The following is a 15,513-nucleotide window of genomic DNA, read 5'->3' on the forward strand; positions in this document are numbered from 1 at the left end:
CTGTGCATGGTCCTCTCCTGCCACTTTCATGGCTCATGACTTTTGGAACTTGTGGATGGTCCGAAAGTTGTTTGCAATGTAGTATAGGGGCTTGCTTTTCCAAGTGGTATGGAAAGGTTAAAATCATTGGTGAGTGTGAGCAAGTCCTTGGGTTTGTCTGAAGTAGCTCTCTGGATCGTGGCCTGTCCAAACTGAACTGAAATCACATCCTCAGTGAGTCAAATCATAACAGATAGGCAGAATGTTCCCTCCAGAATACTTTTTTTTTTTAACCACATTCCATTATCAGACACGACACATTTCAAATGCTCGTTAATTTACAGAAATTGCATTTTATAGAAAATATGATACAATGAAATATAAAATGTGCGAGGAGCGTTTTCAAAGTCTATAGACAAAGGAGCTTGCATTCTAATATGGTCTTTTAACAACATCCATTTGAAATACATTTCTCGCGCTCATTCCCCTTACCCTCTCTCTCAACTTCCAAATGTGAATCAATTTGTATATTGGAAAAAAAAGAAGAGAGAAAGCATGATCCCTACCCCCACCCCCGCACCCTGTGGATAATAAAAAATCACTTTCCTAAAACTGTGCACATTCTTGGATTTAAATGAAATAATATCTATAAGCACTCCTACATTGTTCCTCTTAAACCTGCGGCAGAATTTCTTCTTTTTTAAAAAACATAGGTAATCCAAGATTTCATAGCACAATTAAGTGGCTCATAATCCATTAAATGTGGTTTTTACATTACACATCCATGCAATCTAAATAATTGTACAAACATTAGACATAAACCTCACTAGTCCAAATCATTAAAGGGGAAAAAAAAACTTTTGCTTGAGAAAAACAATTACAGACTCCAGGTGTCTTGATTTGTTTTGTTTTATACTGACCCTACATACAAACTAGGTAGTTTGCTACCCTTGAATAATAGTGAGGTTCCAGCAGAATGCAGCAAATAACTCTGGCTTAATTGTCAATATTTAAACACAACGGATGACATCCTGTGCAATGTTCTGCCTGCCTCTTAATGGAATGTGTGCACAGTTCTGCAAGAGCGCTCCTGTGCAAAATGAAAATAATTGTACAAAGACTGTTGCGTGATGGACAGCCACTGGAAATAATGGCTATCTGTGGTGCAGCTGCATTTGTGCAAACCTTGCATCTTGCACAAGAGCACTCTTGTACCACTGCACACACATTCCATTAAAAGGCAGGCAGAACATTATACAGTATACCAGCCAGTAAACACAAGGTGCCGATTTTATACCGATGGCTGTCTTTGCTTATCCAACTGATATCGAACACAGAAACAGGTGCCTAACCATCACAATGCCCGGGGTTGGCTTACATGTAGTTTCTTCAGTTTGTGTAGTTGCTTCAGTTTGTTCAAGAGATACTAATACTGTAGGTCCAGAATGGCCAACTAGTGGTCCATGGGCTGGATTTGGCCCCCAGAGCAAATGTTTCGGGCTTTTCATGGCTCTACCAAATTTTAATGAAGATGTGGTAAATAAGATGCCCACTCAGAAGGAAAAGAAAACTTGTCTTGAGGAATCTCCCAACCCTGCCCAAGTGCCAGGGCACCATATCTGTGAAGCCCTTACGTGGTACCAAATTTAATATAAAGCACGACCATACAAGAGGGAACCATAGTTTTGTAGCAAAATGCACTTCTGGCTCCCAGATCATTATCTGAATCATAGAACCCCGCTCCCCAAGAATACAGTAGGTATGCATTCTTGTAGCAGAACCAAGAAGTGTGTACTGGTTCTTTTCTTCAAGGGCACAGTCAGTTACCAAGGGGGGATGCAGACTTCTTTTTTACTCTTCTTAAGGGGTGCCCTTGGTGCTCCATCCAGCACTAAGACCACTGGATTTCAAAATTTGAGGTGGGTCTTTTTGAAGGAGGTGTGTGTGTTGGCAGCGGGGAAAATGGTTGCTTCTCTGACTCCACCCAGTGGGTGTCATATGAATTGTGAAGCTTTCTTATTTAGTCAGGCACAAAGGTATGGTGACTGACTGGCCGTGGTTCTTTGAGTCCTCACATGGATGTTAGCTTTGCTGTTTTGAGACTCATTTAATTTATACAGCCAGGGATTTGTCCCGCCCCCCACTATATCAATCAGCAGCATGCCTTTCTACTCACGCTTACAGCGGGGCTTGTCTGAAGAGGGGAAAGCCCAAAATGTGAAGGCGGGTGCTTCTGTGAGTGTGAGTCCAGTCCTGCAATCATGGAAGCACCCAACATCACACTTTTGGCTCTTCCCTCTTTAGACAAGCCCGGCTGTAAGTGTGAGTGGCAGGGTGTGCTGCTGATTGACTTGGTGGAGGCGGGACTTCCTCCACCTTTGGCTCAGTGTACACAGCTAAAGCTGGGCAATTTTATAATGCCTGAATGAGGCTTATAACATCTGAGGTGCATTCAAAAGTCAAGCTCATAATGTACAAAAAGTCTGGAATGTGGTTTTGCCACATTCATTATGAAAAAACTGAACTGGCATTTGGCTGACTGAGGTTGTGCAGGATGGAAATGTTTTGGCGAGTGTCAAGGAAAGAGTGTGCAATGCAAAGTGCTCCTTGCATCAGTTCCTAGAGTGCACTACTTGGGTCGTGTGATGCAGCTAATGGGAGCAGCAAAATGTCTCGAGGAAACAATGCCCACATTTGCACTTCATGGTAAACCGCAGTTGAAAGGGCCAGAGGTTCCACGAGCGTTACGTCTGAATACATGGAAATGTGGTTTTGCGCAGTGATGAACCCCAGGTTTCAGATTTCTAATTCCAGTCTGAACACTCAGGTTGTAGTGAGTTTACTTGCTGCAACCCGAGGTTGGACACAGCCTGCATTGTTTCCGAATGTGTAACTTCAGGCTGTATCTCCTTCAACCGGAGTTGAAGGAGGAAGCTCCTCCCTCAACTCTGGCCATGATTGGCTGTGCAGGCTGTCTTTTAGTCAAGCAGGAAGCTTGCACAGCCAGTTCCCCCTCCTCTCTGCAGTCTCACTGACTGCAGAGAGATTGCTCTCCGTTATATCCGAATTTGGACAGGAGAGCCGGGGGAGAGGTGATGAACCGCGGGTCCATTGGAACCACAGTTCTGTGTTACATGCAAATGTGGCTTTTGACTTGTACGTAACTTTGAGGGTGCACAAACTTCAAGGATCCTTTGTGATATCTTTCTTTTGATAACTAAGTAACATGATTAGCTACCAGCTCTTTTCTAGACACTAGCTTACTCATTATTCTCTATCAGTTGGCATGTGCTTTGAAGTTCCTTACTAATACCACAAAACCATAGAAAAGACTCCTGGGACAAGTGTATCAGCTGCCCTGAAGCAGGAAATTGTAAACTAAAATCATGCTGGGCTAGCCTAACTAATCCCATTTTAAAAACCTCCAGAGAATAAATGATGGAGTCCTGATAAGATGGTCTCTTTGACTGGATCTGCCAGTGAAAGAGCATGCAAACTTGAGAGCTCCTTTCAAGGCTTAAAGAGCACCTATTCCTATGGACTAGAAGGTGGCTCATAACAGTACCCTTCACCAATGTTATAACTTTTGAAAGAAAGACAACTTGCTGATTGGGTCATTTATTGAATTCCTCAAACTTCTGAGTATATCAACCTTTTCCTTGTGATGATTAGCCCCACCATTTTTTCTATTCTATGATGTGAGAAGGGGTGGAGCTTCTGACTAACATAACACAGGCAACAAACCAGGTATTTTGGAGTGTACACAAAGCACTTCAGGACCTTGAAACAGAGATCAGGACCCATACAAAATAGGGTCCGGTGAGCACCCATGCCTTGCAGGCAGCATCAGCCCAAGATACTGCAGTGCCTAAGGCAAGGTGCAAAATGCTGCCTTGCCCCATGCTGTGGTGGGGGCCAGCCCCCTTTCAAAACCAACCCTTGCAAGCTTTGGAAGTGCATGGGTGGTAGGGAGGAGGGAATTTTGCCAGCAGTATCCACTTCTCTCCTTGTGCTTCTTACAAAGTTTGCAAGGATCAGATCGGTCTCAATGAGTTGCTTCAGAGACAATGGCAAGGATCATCTTGCTGCCCTGCTGCCACCCTAATAATTTGCCACCTGAGGCAATGGCCTCACTTTGCCTCATGAAATGGCCGCCCCTGCCTGCAGGACTTCCACTGCCTGCCGCTGCTTTAAAAGCTCCCGTGATGGAGCCTGCATAGTATTCCTGAAGCCATTTGGTCACTTGCCCCCAGCTTGGCATCTCTACTATTCAATGAGAATGCCACATTCAGTTGATCACGATGAATATCTGATAGAAACACATAACCTCACCACAGTTGATGGGACTCAGTGGGTGGAGGGAGCTTGAACAACGGAAAGAAAAACAACTCTCACACACAAGCGGCCTTTGGTCTTGTCATCATTTACTGATAGGGCTTATGCAAGGTCTTTTGTGTTGTCCCCACCAAAGGCTTACCAATGCTATAGTTCTATGCAGCTACATCACATGTGACCAGGTCACGAGATAAAACCCAGGTCGATATTTTGCATCGGATAAACAATGAATTATATATACAACAGGTTTACTCATTTCACCATCTGCTTAGGCCGAGAGATTATTTTTTAAAAACTCATTTCTCTAGTTTCCCCCCTCCCTCCTCCCTGCAAACAGGTCTCCCACTTTTTTTTTAAAGGCCCCAAAAAGAAACCATTCAACAGTTCCTATTTGTGTCAATTCCTTCCCGGTTAGAATTGGCGTAGGGTCATAGAGTGTGGTGCCCAAGATGGTTGAAACATAAATTTTTGTTTGTTTCTTTTGAACACTCCTGAGATTGAGGGAATCTGATACATGTACCAAAAGGCACTTTCAAATATATATATCTATATATATATTTTAAAAACAGTGCTTCTGTTCTAAGAAATTCAAGTTAAGACAAAGTGCCTTTCACTCCCTTTAGTCATAAAGTGGATAGAACAAGCGATATCCCTGCTGACACATTGGAAAAAAATAATAGTAAAAAAAAACAAAACCCAAAAAAACACAACCGCAGCAGAGACGAGTGTTCATGCTAGACAGCTCGATGTTCTTTTTTTAAAAAGAAGAAATAATGAAAAAAATAGGAAAAGAAACTTTCTAAATCACCACTAAAAGGAATACAGTCATCAGCAGGGGATATTAATTAAAAAAGCTGCCACTTCTGTACAGTTCTTGCTTCTTCATCTTCATCTTTTTTTCACTCCTTTCATCTTCCTTCTACATTGTTGGGTTTCTTTTTCCCCTCCTCCTTCTAATGCCATAGCTTTCCTCTTTTTTTTTTTTTTTTGTAAAACAATAAAGTGAGGTCAGTTTAGTCGTCCTCGCCTCCCCCATACATGTCTGCCAGTTTCTTGAACCTTGGCCCCCAGTCGTTAAGGTAGTCGTAATCTTGGTCTCCAGAGCTTGAGGAGTTAAGTGAGCTGACGGAGCCCGCAGTTGAGCCGCTGCCCTCGTAGTCAAAGACGAGCAGGGAGTCGTAAGGTGGGGCTGTCGGGTCATTGTCCGCTGCTCTCAAGCCCTGAAATTGCAAAGTAGGAACAGGTTGTCTCATCCCAAAGGCATGTCCACACTACTGCTTCCTAAGCTTGGCTTATAACAGGGGTTCCCAACCTTTGGTACTCCAGCTGTTGCTGAATTACAACTCCCATCATTATTGTGGTGGAGGATGATGGGGTTTGTAGTTGGACAACCATAGCTGGAGTACCAAAGGTTAGGAACCCCTGTGCAATCGCATTTAAACAGTTTAATTAAAAATAATAATAATTAAAACTTAGAGTAGTGAAATCCACAATGGATTGTGAAGAGCTCCAAAAAGATCTCTCCAAACTGGGGGAGTGGGCGACAAAATGGCAAATGTGGTTCAATGTAAGCAAGTGTAAAGTGATGCATATTGGGGCAAAAAACACCAACTTCACATATACAGTGGTCCCTCGACTTACGAAGTTAATCCGTTCTGAACGCACGTTCGTAGGTCGAAATTTTAGTAAGTCGAAAAGCGCACCCACGGAGGTCTGGAAACATTCGTAAGTCGAGGAAACCGCATCTAAAAATTCGTAAGTCGAGGAAGCCGCATCTAAACCGGCAACGACTTCCGGTCATTTTTGTCGTTTGTAAGTCGAAAACTTCGGATGTCGAGTAGTTCGTAAGTCGAGGGACCACTGTACGCTGATGGGATATGAGATGTCAGTGACGGACCAGGAGAAGGATCTTGGGGTCGTGGTGGACGGCTCATTGAAAGTGTCGTCAGTGTGTGGCAGCTGTGAAAAAGGCTAATTCCATGCTAGGAATCATTAGGAAGGGGATTGAATATAAAAATTTTAATATTATAATGCCCTTATACAAATCTATGGTGCAGACACATCTGGAGTACTGCGTACAGCTTTGGTCACCGTATCTTAAAAAGGATATTGTAGAACTGGAAAAGGTGCAGAAAAGGGCAGCCAAAAGGATCAGGGGCCTGGAGCACCTTCCTAATGAGGCTATGCTACAGCATCTAGGGCTCTTTACCTTGTAAAAGAAGCAACTAAGGGGAGACATGATCGAGGTGTATAAAATGGAGAGGAAAGGCTGGACAGAGAGAATCTCTCTCACACACACACAACACTAGAACCAGGGCCACCCCATGAAACTGAAGGTCAGGAAATTTAGGACTGACAAGCGGAAGTACTTTTTCACAGAGTGCATAATTAATCTATGGAATTCTTTGCCATGGGATGTGGTGATGGCCACCAGCTTGGATGGCTTTAAAAGGGGCTTAGACAGATTCATGGCGGACAGGTCTATCAATGGCTACTAGTCTGGTGGCTGTGGGCCACCTCCAGCCTCAGAGGCATGATGCCGCTCAATACCAGTTGCAAGAGGAGCAACAGCAGGAGGGAGGGCATGCACGTACCTCTTGCTTGTGGGCTCCCCAGAGGCATCTGGTGGGCCACTGTGTGAAACAGGATGCTGGACTAGATGGGCCTCCTTGGGCCTGATCCAGCAGGGCTGCTCTTATAAACACACAGGGCAACATGATGTGCAGTCTAACACCAGCATTTCTCTTCCTGCTGAGCTGCTGTGTGTGTAAAATCCAGCCCTGGCAGAGTTGCGTAGGAGTGCCGTTGTGCAATGAAGCAGAAATGTGCAGCTACACCTCTGCAATGGAACTTCCATTGTTTTTCAATGGGTGCCCCTTTGTGCAAGTACAGGCATGCCATGCACTTCCAAGGCATTGTGCAGCTGAGCTCTTCTGCAGCTCAGCCAGGGGTAAGTTTGACATGCACAGCAGTCCTGGTAGAAGGGAAACGTGGGTGTTAGGCTGATCATCTGGTGAGCCACAGGGTATACCTTCACTTTAAGTATAACATTTTTTAAACCAGTTGAACTGGCAGGGCTTCCCCCAAAGAATTTTGATTATTTTTAGGGATAGGGTGAGTGTTCAAGAGTGGAGGGCTCAGAAAGCCCCCCCCCCCGCAAAAAAAAATTGAACTGCACCCTGAGGTAGAGGTAGGGAACTTTGGATCAGGTCCAAAATGGGGCTTAATATTTGCCCCTTCCACCAGTGGAGGAGAGCTGATCTTGTGAGAGCATGCATGAATTGTCCCCTTTGCTAAGCAGGGTCTGCTCTCATTTGCAATTGAATGGGAGGCTGCATTCAATTCCTTAAGGAGAATGTTAGACATTCCCCTTAGAGTATGGGGCTACTCTGGGAAGAGCACCTGCATGCCTGCATGCAGAAGGTTCCAAGTTTCGTCCCTGACATCGCCAGACAGGGCTGGGAGAGCATCCTGCCTGCAACCTTGGAGAAGTCGCTGCCAGCCTGTGTAAACAGTAGAGAGCTAGATGGACCAATAATCAGACTCAGTAGAAGGCAGCTTCCTATGTTCCAGGCTTCTCTACCAGTCCTTGCTATTTGCAAGTAACAGACTCTCTTGCCTTTGCAAAGGGAAGCAGTAACTGGGGCAGGAGAGTTAAACTCACAGACAGGCTGGACTATCTGCTTGACCAGAACTGGAAATGATGTGCTCAGAAGCATCATTTTCTCCATGGAGAATGGGATTTGTAGTTCTCTTTGGGCAGAAAAAACACAAAAAATCTGATGACCTCAGAAAGAACATTTCAAATGCTTGAGTTGGTTGGAAGGGCAGGCTTACTGGGCAGTTGTCTGACTGACTGGTCTGTGGGTGGGTAAGCCAGAGAGGCTGTTCTCTTAGCATTGGTTATGGGGCCCCTTTGAAAAGGTTAGGGGGCAGGCGATTGTGAAGGGTGGGAGGGGAGTGCTATGCCATCTGAGTTTTGCAAGCATTCCTGCATAATACTTGGGAAAACCCTCAAGGGAGTTTTTTAAAAAGTATTTGCTGGAATGCTTACCAAACTCAGATGGCTTTCAAGGTAAGAAGCAGGGTGCTCTACATCCTTAATAACAGATTAATGAGAATTTACACAGGATGGCTTGGTGAGAAGGAATGCTTGTCAAATAAGTTTGAGGCTGCAGTTCTAGGCATACATTTCCGGAAATGAGACCCATTCAACATAGTGGGACTTACTTCCAAGTTAACATGCATGGCTATGTAGTCTAGAGCCAATTACATCGGCATGCAACGAAGGTCTTTCAAGCTACTAGTGGCCCCATCTCCATTAACAGATGCATTCCTCAAATTCAACAGGCCCAAGGTGAGCTTCTAGGGAAGTGGTAGGACTTAGGTGAGCATCTGGATGTGGCTACATGTTTGGACTAGCTGCACCTGCATTTTCCTAATCAGCAAGGGATGATGGTCATCATCATCATCAATATTTATATCTCACCCAGTGGTGGCCCGTGAACGCACTTCCAGGGGCGTGGCGGGAGGCACCTTTATGAGTAAATTAAATCAGTGCTCACCTCCACCGCCGGGGCACCTGAATGCTATTCAGAGCCGCAATGTGCTGCCCAGCAGCCCCTACGGTGGGGAAGCACCTCTGCCACGCACCTGGCTTCCACGGAGCCGAGCCTCCGCCAGCGGCCAGGTGAGTGGCGGAGGTGCTTCCCTGCCGTAGGGGCTGATGTGCGGCACGTTGCGGCTCTGAACGGTGTTCAGGTGCTGTGGTGGTGGATGTGAGCACCAAATTAATTTACTCTTAAAGGTATCTCCCGCCGTCCCCCCGGAGCCGTGTTCGTGGGCCGCCACTGATCCCACCCCTCCAATGCTCTACTGCTCGGGGTGGCTCACAAAAATGGTGAATCAATCACATAACATTAATAAAATAAGCAAAACAACTAAAAAGAGGACTCAGCTAAAACCGGATTTAAGAGTTGCATGTTAAAACTGTTGATCCGCAGGCAGAAACCTGCTTCTGACCAATGATCGCCTCGCAGGATCATGGCAATTGTGCACCAAGCAGAGTAGCACAAATGAAGTCAAAAGCCATTTTGGTGAGAGGAGAAATCTCGTGTTGGGCTCTCTTGCTCTGCGTTGACAAGCCTGCCTGCCACATGCTGCAAGAAAGGTGAGCTCCTTCTTGCCCAAAGCATCCTGGTCCTTTCCCAAATACTTTGCCCTCTAGAACCTGAGCCCATTTCTTTCAAGCAAAAGAGAGCCTGGGGAGAGATTCGTCAGGGGCTGGGAGGGCCCCTTTGCTGCCTACTGTTTCTCTCCACCCTGCATTCGACCATCAGTACCAGAGAGGACAGAGTGGAAGGCTTTTAATGATTAAAAACTGAGAAGAAAATCTCACAACCAGGAAATTGATACAATAACAAAATTAAATTGCTCCCACACTTATGTATCCGACTTATGAAACGGATCACATCTCGCCTCAGAGGAAATAACGCATCGATTGGTTTGCAAACACACAATCTCTCTTTTCAATAGCAAAAGGATCAAGTAGACAAATTAAAGAAAAATATTAAATGCACAGTTGCAAGAACTGCACAGGGAATTAATTCATTTCCGCCATGGCTTAAATACAGAAAGGGAAAAATGGAAATCTGCATAGCCATGCTGCAATGTAGTTACTCTCTGACATACTGCACAATGTTCCTTTCATGTTTTAACAAAACATGCATGCAAACGGGTGATGTGCAAATGCAAAATTCTGCAAACCCAGTTGCATGATGGACAACCATTATTTCTAATGGCCAGCTGTCCATTGTGCAACTCAACTTGCGTAATTTTGTATGTTTGTGCAATAGCACTGTTGTGCAAGTGCATGGACATCTCATTAAAATGCAAACAGAATGTGTGCATCTCCTATAATCCATCCAGCTGTCCCCAACCCCATGAGGATTCCTCTACACACAGGCATTATGCCCAAGTGCAGAGAGATGGTGAGCTTGAACTGAAAGGCATTTGTCGGTTCTGTCCTTGCCACAACTAGGTGAGGTAGGCTGGTCTAGGTCTAGGAGATAACTATTAGCCCAAGCCCGCCTATTGGCTTAATGCCTAAAATGGGATTTGAACTTGGGTCTTCCATGTCTAGACCCAACATTCTAAGTCACTGCATCATCTCAGCTCACTTGCATCCTACTTGTTCTCCAAGGAGCTCAGGATAGAAAGAGTTATCTAATTATCCTCACAACAACCCAGAGAGGTGGGCTAGGACAAGAGACAGCGGCTGGCCCAAAGACATCTGCAGACATTTGCACAGGGCTAAACTGGATGAAATAATAACTTATTTCACAATCCATTGGGTGTTGAGCATGGACATGGTGTACATGTGATCAAATTGGTGATTAGGAGTAATTATTAAAATATAATGACTGTACCCCATTACTAAACTGTTCAGTGCCCCTAGGGTAGGGGATTGTAGGATACTGGCATTCAGCCCCAATAGGTCTCTTGTGCAAGCTTCTGATGAGTGGTGCACCATTCCTCCATGTTTTCTGCACCAAATCAGCGTCACAACTTGTTCACCTCTACCCAAAGCAACTGAGTTCCCTTTTCACCAGCTGCCATTTATATGCTACTTAAATGGTTTTCATTTGCTGTTATTAAATTTTGATTTGATTGGCTGTTTTGATTGTAAATGTTATGGTTGGTTTGCCTTGAGTGATACGGTTGGAACACCAGGATGAAAATGGTGTAAATAAACAAACAACAAATAAATAAGCTGTGTGACATTTCAGAGAATGGTCTCCAGACACAATTCTACTGCTGTAGCTGAGCAGGCCTTGATCTGTAACCTGCCTGGATGGGAGACCCAAAGTCAGATCCAAAGAGGATTGTCCACCCCCCTCTACCAACTTTTCTCTCTCTCTTTTTTTTTGGTGGGCAATAGTTTTCACTCAGTTTTAGAATTGTCATTTTGTGTACTTATTTATTCTGATATTGGACATGCATTTTAATTTTTGTTAGCCATTTTGGCTTTCTTTTTGAAAAGCAGGCAGGATAGACATCTTGTAATGAATGAATGAAATACATAATTGGTCTGGCAATCCTGTTTAATATGTGTAACTTTGTGCGATGTGCATATTAACCGCATCAGTGGCCCTTGCTGGCCATACGGGACTGCAGAAGCAATCTAAGGAAGCCTGCAGAAACATACCTCATTAATAAAGTCCCCAATGTCCCCAGGATGGGGGATTACTGGTCTTATAGGATACTGGGGCTCAGCACCAACAGGCCTCTCGTCTACTCGTCTGACTCCATTTGCCTTGTTCAGAACATGATCCATACTCTCTGGTTGCTGAAGTTGGCTTAAATCATAATCCTGCAACAAATGGAGAAACAGAGATTGAGGCTCAGATGGCATTTCACTGAAAATCTCCGAGTGACTCTATGGTATCCAGGCGTATAAACAACCTGACTGGCTCAAGTTCAACTGGAATTGAAGCAGAGCTATTTCACGATGTGGCATTTATGCCTAAGCCTATTTAAACATATGCAACTCGTATGAAATTGGCACCGCTGTGTTAATCCTTGCCCTCCACCCTGCTAACAGCCTCAAATCCTACCTTACATTTAAAAGCTTTGAGTGCTCTGGGCAATCAAGGGCAAGTCTAGCTGCTGTCCGCTCATCCCAAATGGAGAGGGGCAGCCACATGCACAAAAACTCTGAATCTGACATACTGTGCAACATGATGTGCATGCTGCAATGTAACCTTTGCAGAGCTGTGCAAATGCGTCCTTGTGCAAATGCAAACATCAGGCAAACACAGTTGTATGACAACACGTCCATTATTTCCAATTGCCATGCTGTTGCGCAGCTCCATTTATGCCATTTTTGCACTTGCGCAACTGTGAAAACATCACGTTGTGATACACACATAACACTGCACAGTATGCCAGCCCAAATATGAACGGCTGTCCTCAAAGGTCTCCGAGGCAGCTGATGGAGGCAGTGAGCAGCATCCAGCCTAACACTCTCCTCGAGTTAGAACATTGCCAGTGCACAATATTTTCCTAAGCCTGCATCTCCCTGTCCTGCCCTTGCTCTATGTTCCTCGGGGGCCCCCAGCCCTCAGGACATATTGTTGGGGGGCACTGGAAGCAGCAGAGGGAAGTGGGGCTCAGGAAAAAAAATCATTGTGTATGGGCAATGTTCTGTTGTGGGGCCATTTAGCCATTTAGTCTGGATGCTGCTCAGTACAATCAGTCAGTGCAGGGGGGTGGAGAAGGGGTGATTCTCTTTATTTAGCAGGGGGAGAGCAACTGTCCCTCTCCATCCCCAGCACAGCATCCTTCCAGTGGCTGTTGCTGGTGTCTATCTTATGTTTCTTTTTTAGATTGTGAACCCTCTGGAGACAGGGAGCCATTTTTTTTATTACTATGTAAACTGCTTTGGGAACTTTTATTGAAGAGTGGTATATAAATATTGTCACATATGTTGTATTGGTACTATTACAAGGACTATATGGGTGCTGGAGAATGCAGCATTGCCCTTTCATAATAAGTTCACATTCCAAAATGGCTTGGGACCAGGTTACCTAAAGGATACCAGGTTACGTAAAGGACCAGGTTACCTAACAGAGAGGAGAGCTGGTCTTGTGGTAGTAGGCATGACTTGTTGCCTTAGCTAAGCAGGGTCCACCCTGGTTGCATATGAATGGGAGACTTGATGTGTGAGCACTGAAAGAGATTCCCCTCAGGGGATGAAGCCACTCTGGGAAGAGCATCTATGTTCCAGTTCCCTCCCTGGCTTCTCCAAGATAGGGCTGAGAGAGATTCCTGCCTGCAACCTTGGAGAAGCCACTGCCAGTCTGTGCAGACAATACTGAGCTAGATGGGCCAATGGTCCAACTCAGTATGTGGTAGCTTCCTATGTTCTATGTTCCTATGTTGCTCACCTTCTCCAGTTATGAACCTGTCTGCTCATTAAGATCTCCTGTGGAGGCACTGCTTCTCACCGCAGTACAAACGACATTTGATTGGGATGCAGGTGAGGGCCTTCTCTGTGGCCACAGACTCTGGAAGCCTTTTCTTAGGGAGGTCCACCATGCATTGTCCGTTTCCTTTCCACCACAGAGTAGTGGAAAGCCGCAATGCAATTTCTGACCCTATGTGGTGGAAAGCCGCAATGCAAATTTACGGTTCTGTGGGACCAGCCGCAATGCCAGTCCCAAACTGGCATCATGTCATCCAAATTCTGCCACTGCCATAACCTGGGTTTTGTGCTGTGGCTGCTGCAAAAAACCATAGAGAGGGCAGCTCAGACCAGCCCAAAGACGAGCCAGTTCTATGCCTGCTGCACTTCTTCCTGGCTGTCTCTGAGACTTGCCCCGCCCTCTGCTGTCACTGCACTCCTGCAGCCATTGCCCAGCAACAGGGATGCTGCATTGCTGCATCCCAAACTTCAAAGCATGTCAAAGGGAAAAGCCACATTGGGGGATGCCCGCTTTCCACTGTGTCCCATGTACCCCCCTTTGGCAATTTGCAGAAAACGGGTATGGGGTGAGAAGATGGGCACTTCTCCACAAATCAAGTGATAAAATCCTGGTGGCACCATCAACCGGGCAACCCGGTTGTTTTCCAACAAAGAGAGCACATGCCAGGGGAGTGATACCCAGGGTCTGGGTTGAAAGGCAGCTACTGGAATTCTTTGATGGCTCTACTCTATTTTTTGTACAAATTAATTGGGGAAGTGGGTCCTCTTGGGTGCAAGCATGCAGTCTCTGGCATTACGCACGAGAAGAACCATGTTGGGGTACACCACAATGATGTTTCAGGGATGTGGTCGCCAATAATTTGTGATGACAATATGTGATCATCCCTTCTCCCAAGGACTACTCTCTCATGAGAGTGGCAGGCCACAGAGATATGAATGTGAGCTGGAGGGCTCCCGCCGCCCAGCCCCATTGCTAGATTCATGCAAGCCCCAAGGAAGGCTACCACACCAACACCTTTCCAGGTCATGGCGGCTGGTGGGCAGCAGGAATGAAAAGACTCGCTCCGGCAATCTGGTTGTCCCTTGGCACACGTGGATGTTGCTTTTTGCCCAGCATGGCCACCTGGCTTGCCAGGGATTGCTGAAAACTGGGGCTCCCCTCACTCATGATTCCCCACAGCGGCCGATCTGCATACGCCGCAACGCCAGTCCCTGACTGGGAATTTTGAATGTCTACTAGGAGCCATCCCCGATCTTGCCAGACTAAGCCCACAGGGAAATGGCCGGACACATGGAGCAGCCCAGACTCCTTGGGAGTCTGTAGGGGTTGAGTGTGGTGGAGGAGGAGGAGGTGAGGAGTATGGGTTCTATTTTTAAACAGATATTCCAGGGGGCCCACATCAGTGGGGGCCTCTATGGTTGGATGGCCTACCTCATGAGGGTGCAGTCCTATGGAGACCCAAAGCTCGTGGAGCCTCTGGTCTTCCTCAGTGGACTGGCCCTCTCATGAGAGGGCTAATCCCTGGCCGGCAAGCTGACACGGGGCAGGAGTGTGTCAGGGCCTCCTGGACTGCTTGGCCCAGGTCTACAAGTCCAAGAGCATCATTTTTCACAGTGGACCAGACCCCAGGATCCTTTGCCTGCCCTCATATACATAGTTCCTCCTAGGAAGTCGTCATGACCCCTTCCAGGAGTAACAGGAAAAGAGTGACCCTCTCCATCCCCGTGTTACCAGAAACTGTGCTTGGGGTGAGACTGTTTGGCTGTGGGGCTCTTACGAGAGCGGTGGTACCAGCGCTGTGAGGGAAAGGGTTTAAATGCCCTTTCCCTGCTGAGGGCAGACAGTGAATACCAAAGAGGCGCAATTATGCTGGGTGTGCCCCTTTGAAGACCATGGCCAATGGCTGCTGCACCTTGCCTGGTGAAGCAAGTGCCACAGAGTTTGCTGGGATGCAGCCTTGGCAGACCAGGGAGGGGCTCCTGCACCCAGAAACCAGGGACTGCCAGATCATGGTTGGTGATCATCTTTGGGATGATTTTAGGGTTCACTGATTAACCTCTGATTCGTCCACTGTAGCCCGGACTGCTTGGGAGTCTGTAAGGATTGAGTGTGGAGGAGGAGGTAAGGAGTATGAGTTCTATTTTAAAACAGATATTCCAGGGGGCCCACATCAGCGGGGGGTCATTCAAAAGAATTTCTGATGAACAGATGA

At 46.2% G+C, this 15,513-nt stretch overlaps 1 protein-coding gene across 7 annotated transcripts in view; it reads right to left on the reverse strand.

The window, feature by feature from the left end:
* Positions 1-244: 244 nt before the first annotated feature.
* CDH4 (cadherin 4) overlaps positions 245-15,513 on the reverse strand; it is an 803,867-nt gene continuing 788,598 nt past the window's right edge. For all 7 annotated transcript variants that reach the window (XM_053245224.1, XM_053245227.1, XM_053245226.1 and 4 more), the window contains 2 exons: positions 11,522-11,686; positions 245-5,534 (listed from right to left, as the gene is read on the reverse strand). In XM_053245224.1, the coding sequence (XP_053101199.1) occupies positions 5,328-5,534; positions 11,522-11,686 (372 nt within the window). In that variant the 3' untranslated portion in view covers positions 245-5,327. The remainder of the gene's footprint in view (positions 5,535-11,521; positions 11,687-15,513) is intronic.

The sequence above is a fragment of the Hemicordylus capensis genome, chromosome 4 (assembly GCF_027244095.1).
Source record: "Hemicordylus capensis ecotype Gifberg chromosome 4, rHemCap1.1.pri, whole genome shotgun sequence".
NCBI classification, from domain to species: domain Eukaryota; kingdom Metazoa; phylum Chordata; class Lepidosauria; order Squamata; family Cordylidae; genus Hemicordylus; species Hemicordylus capensis.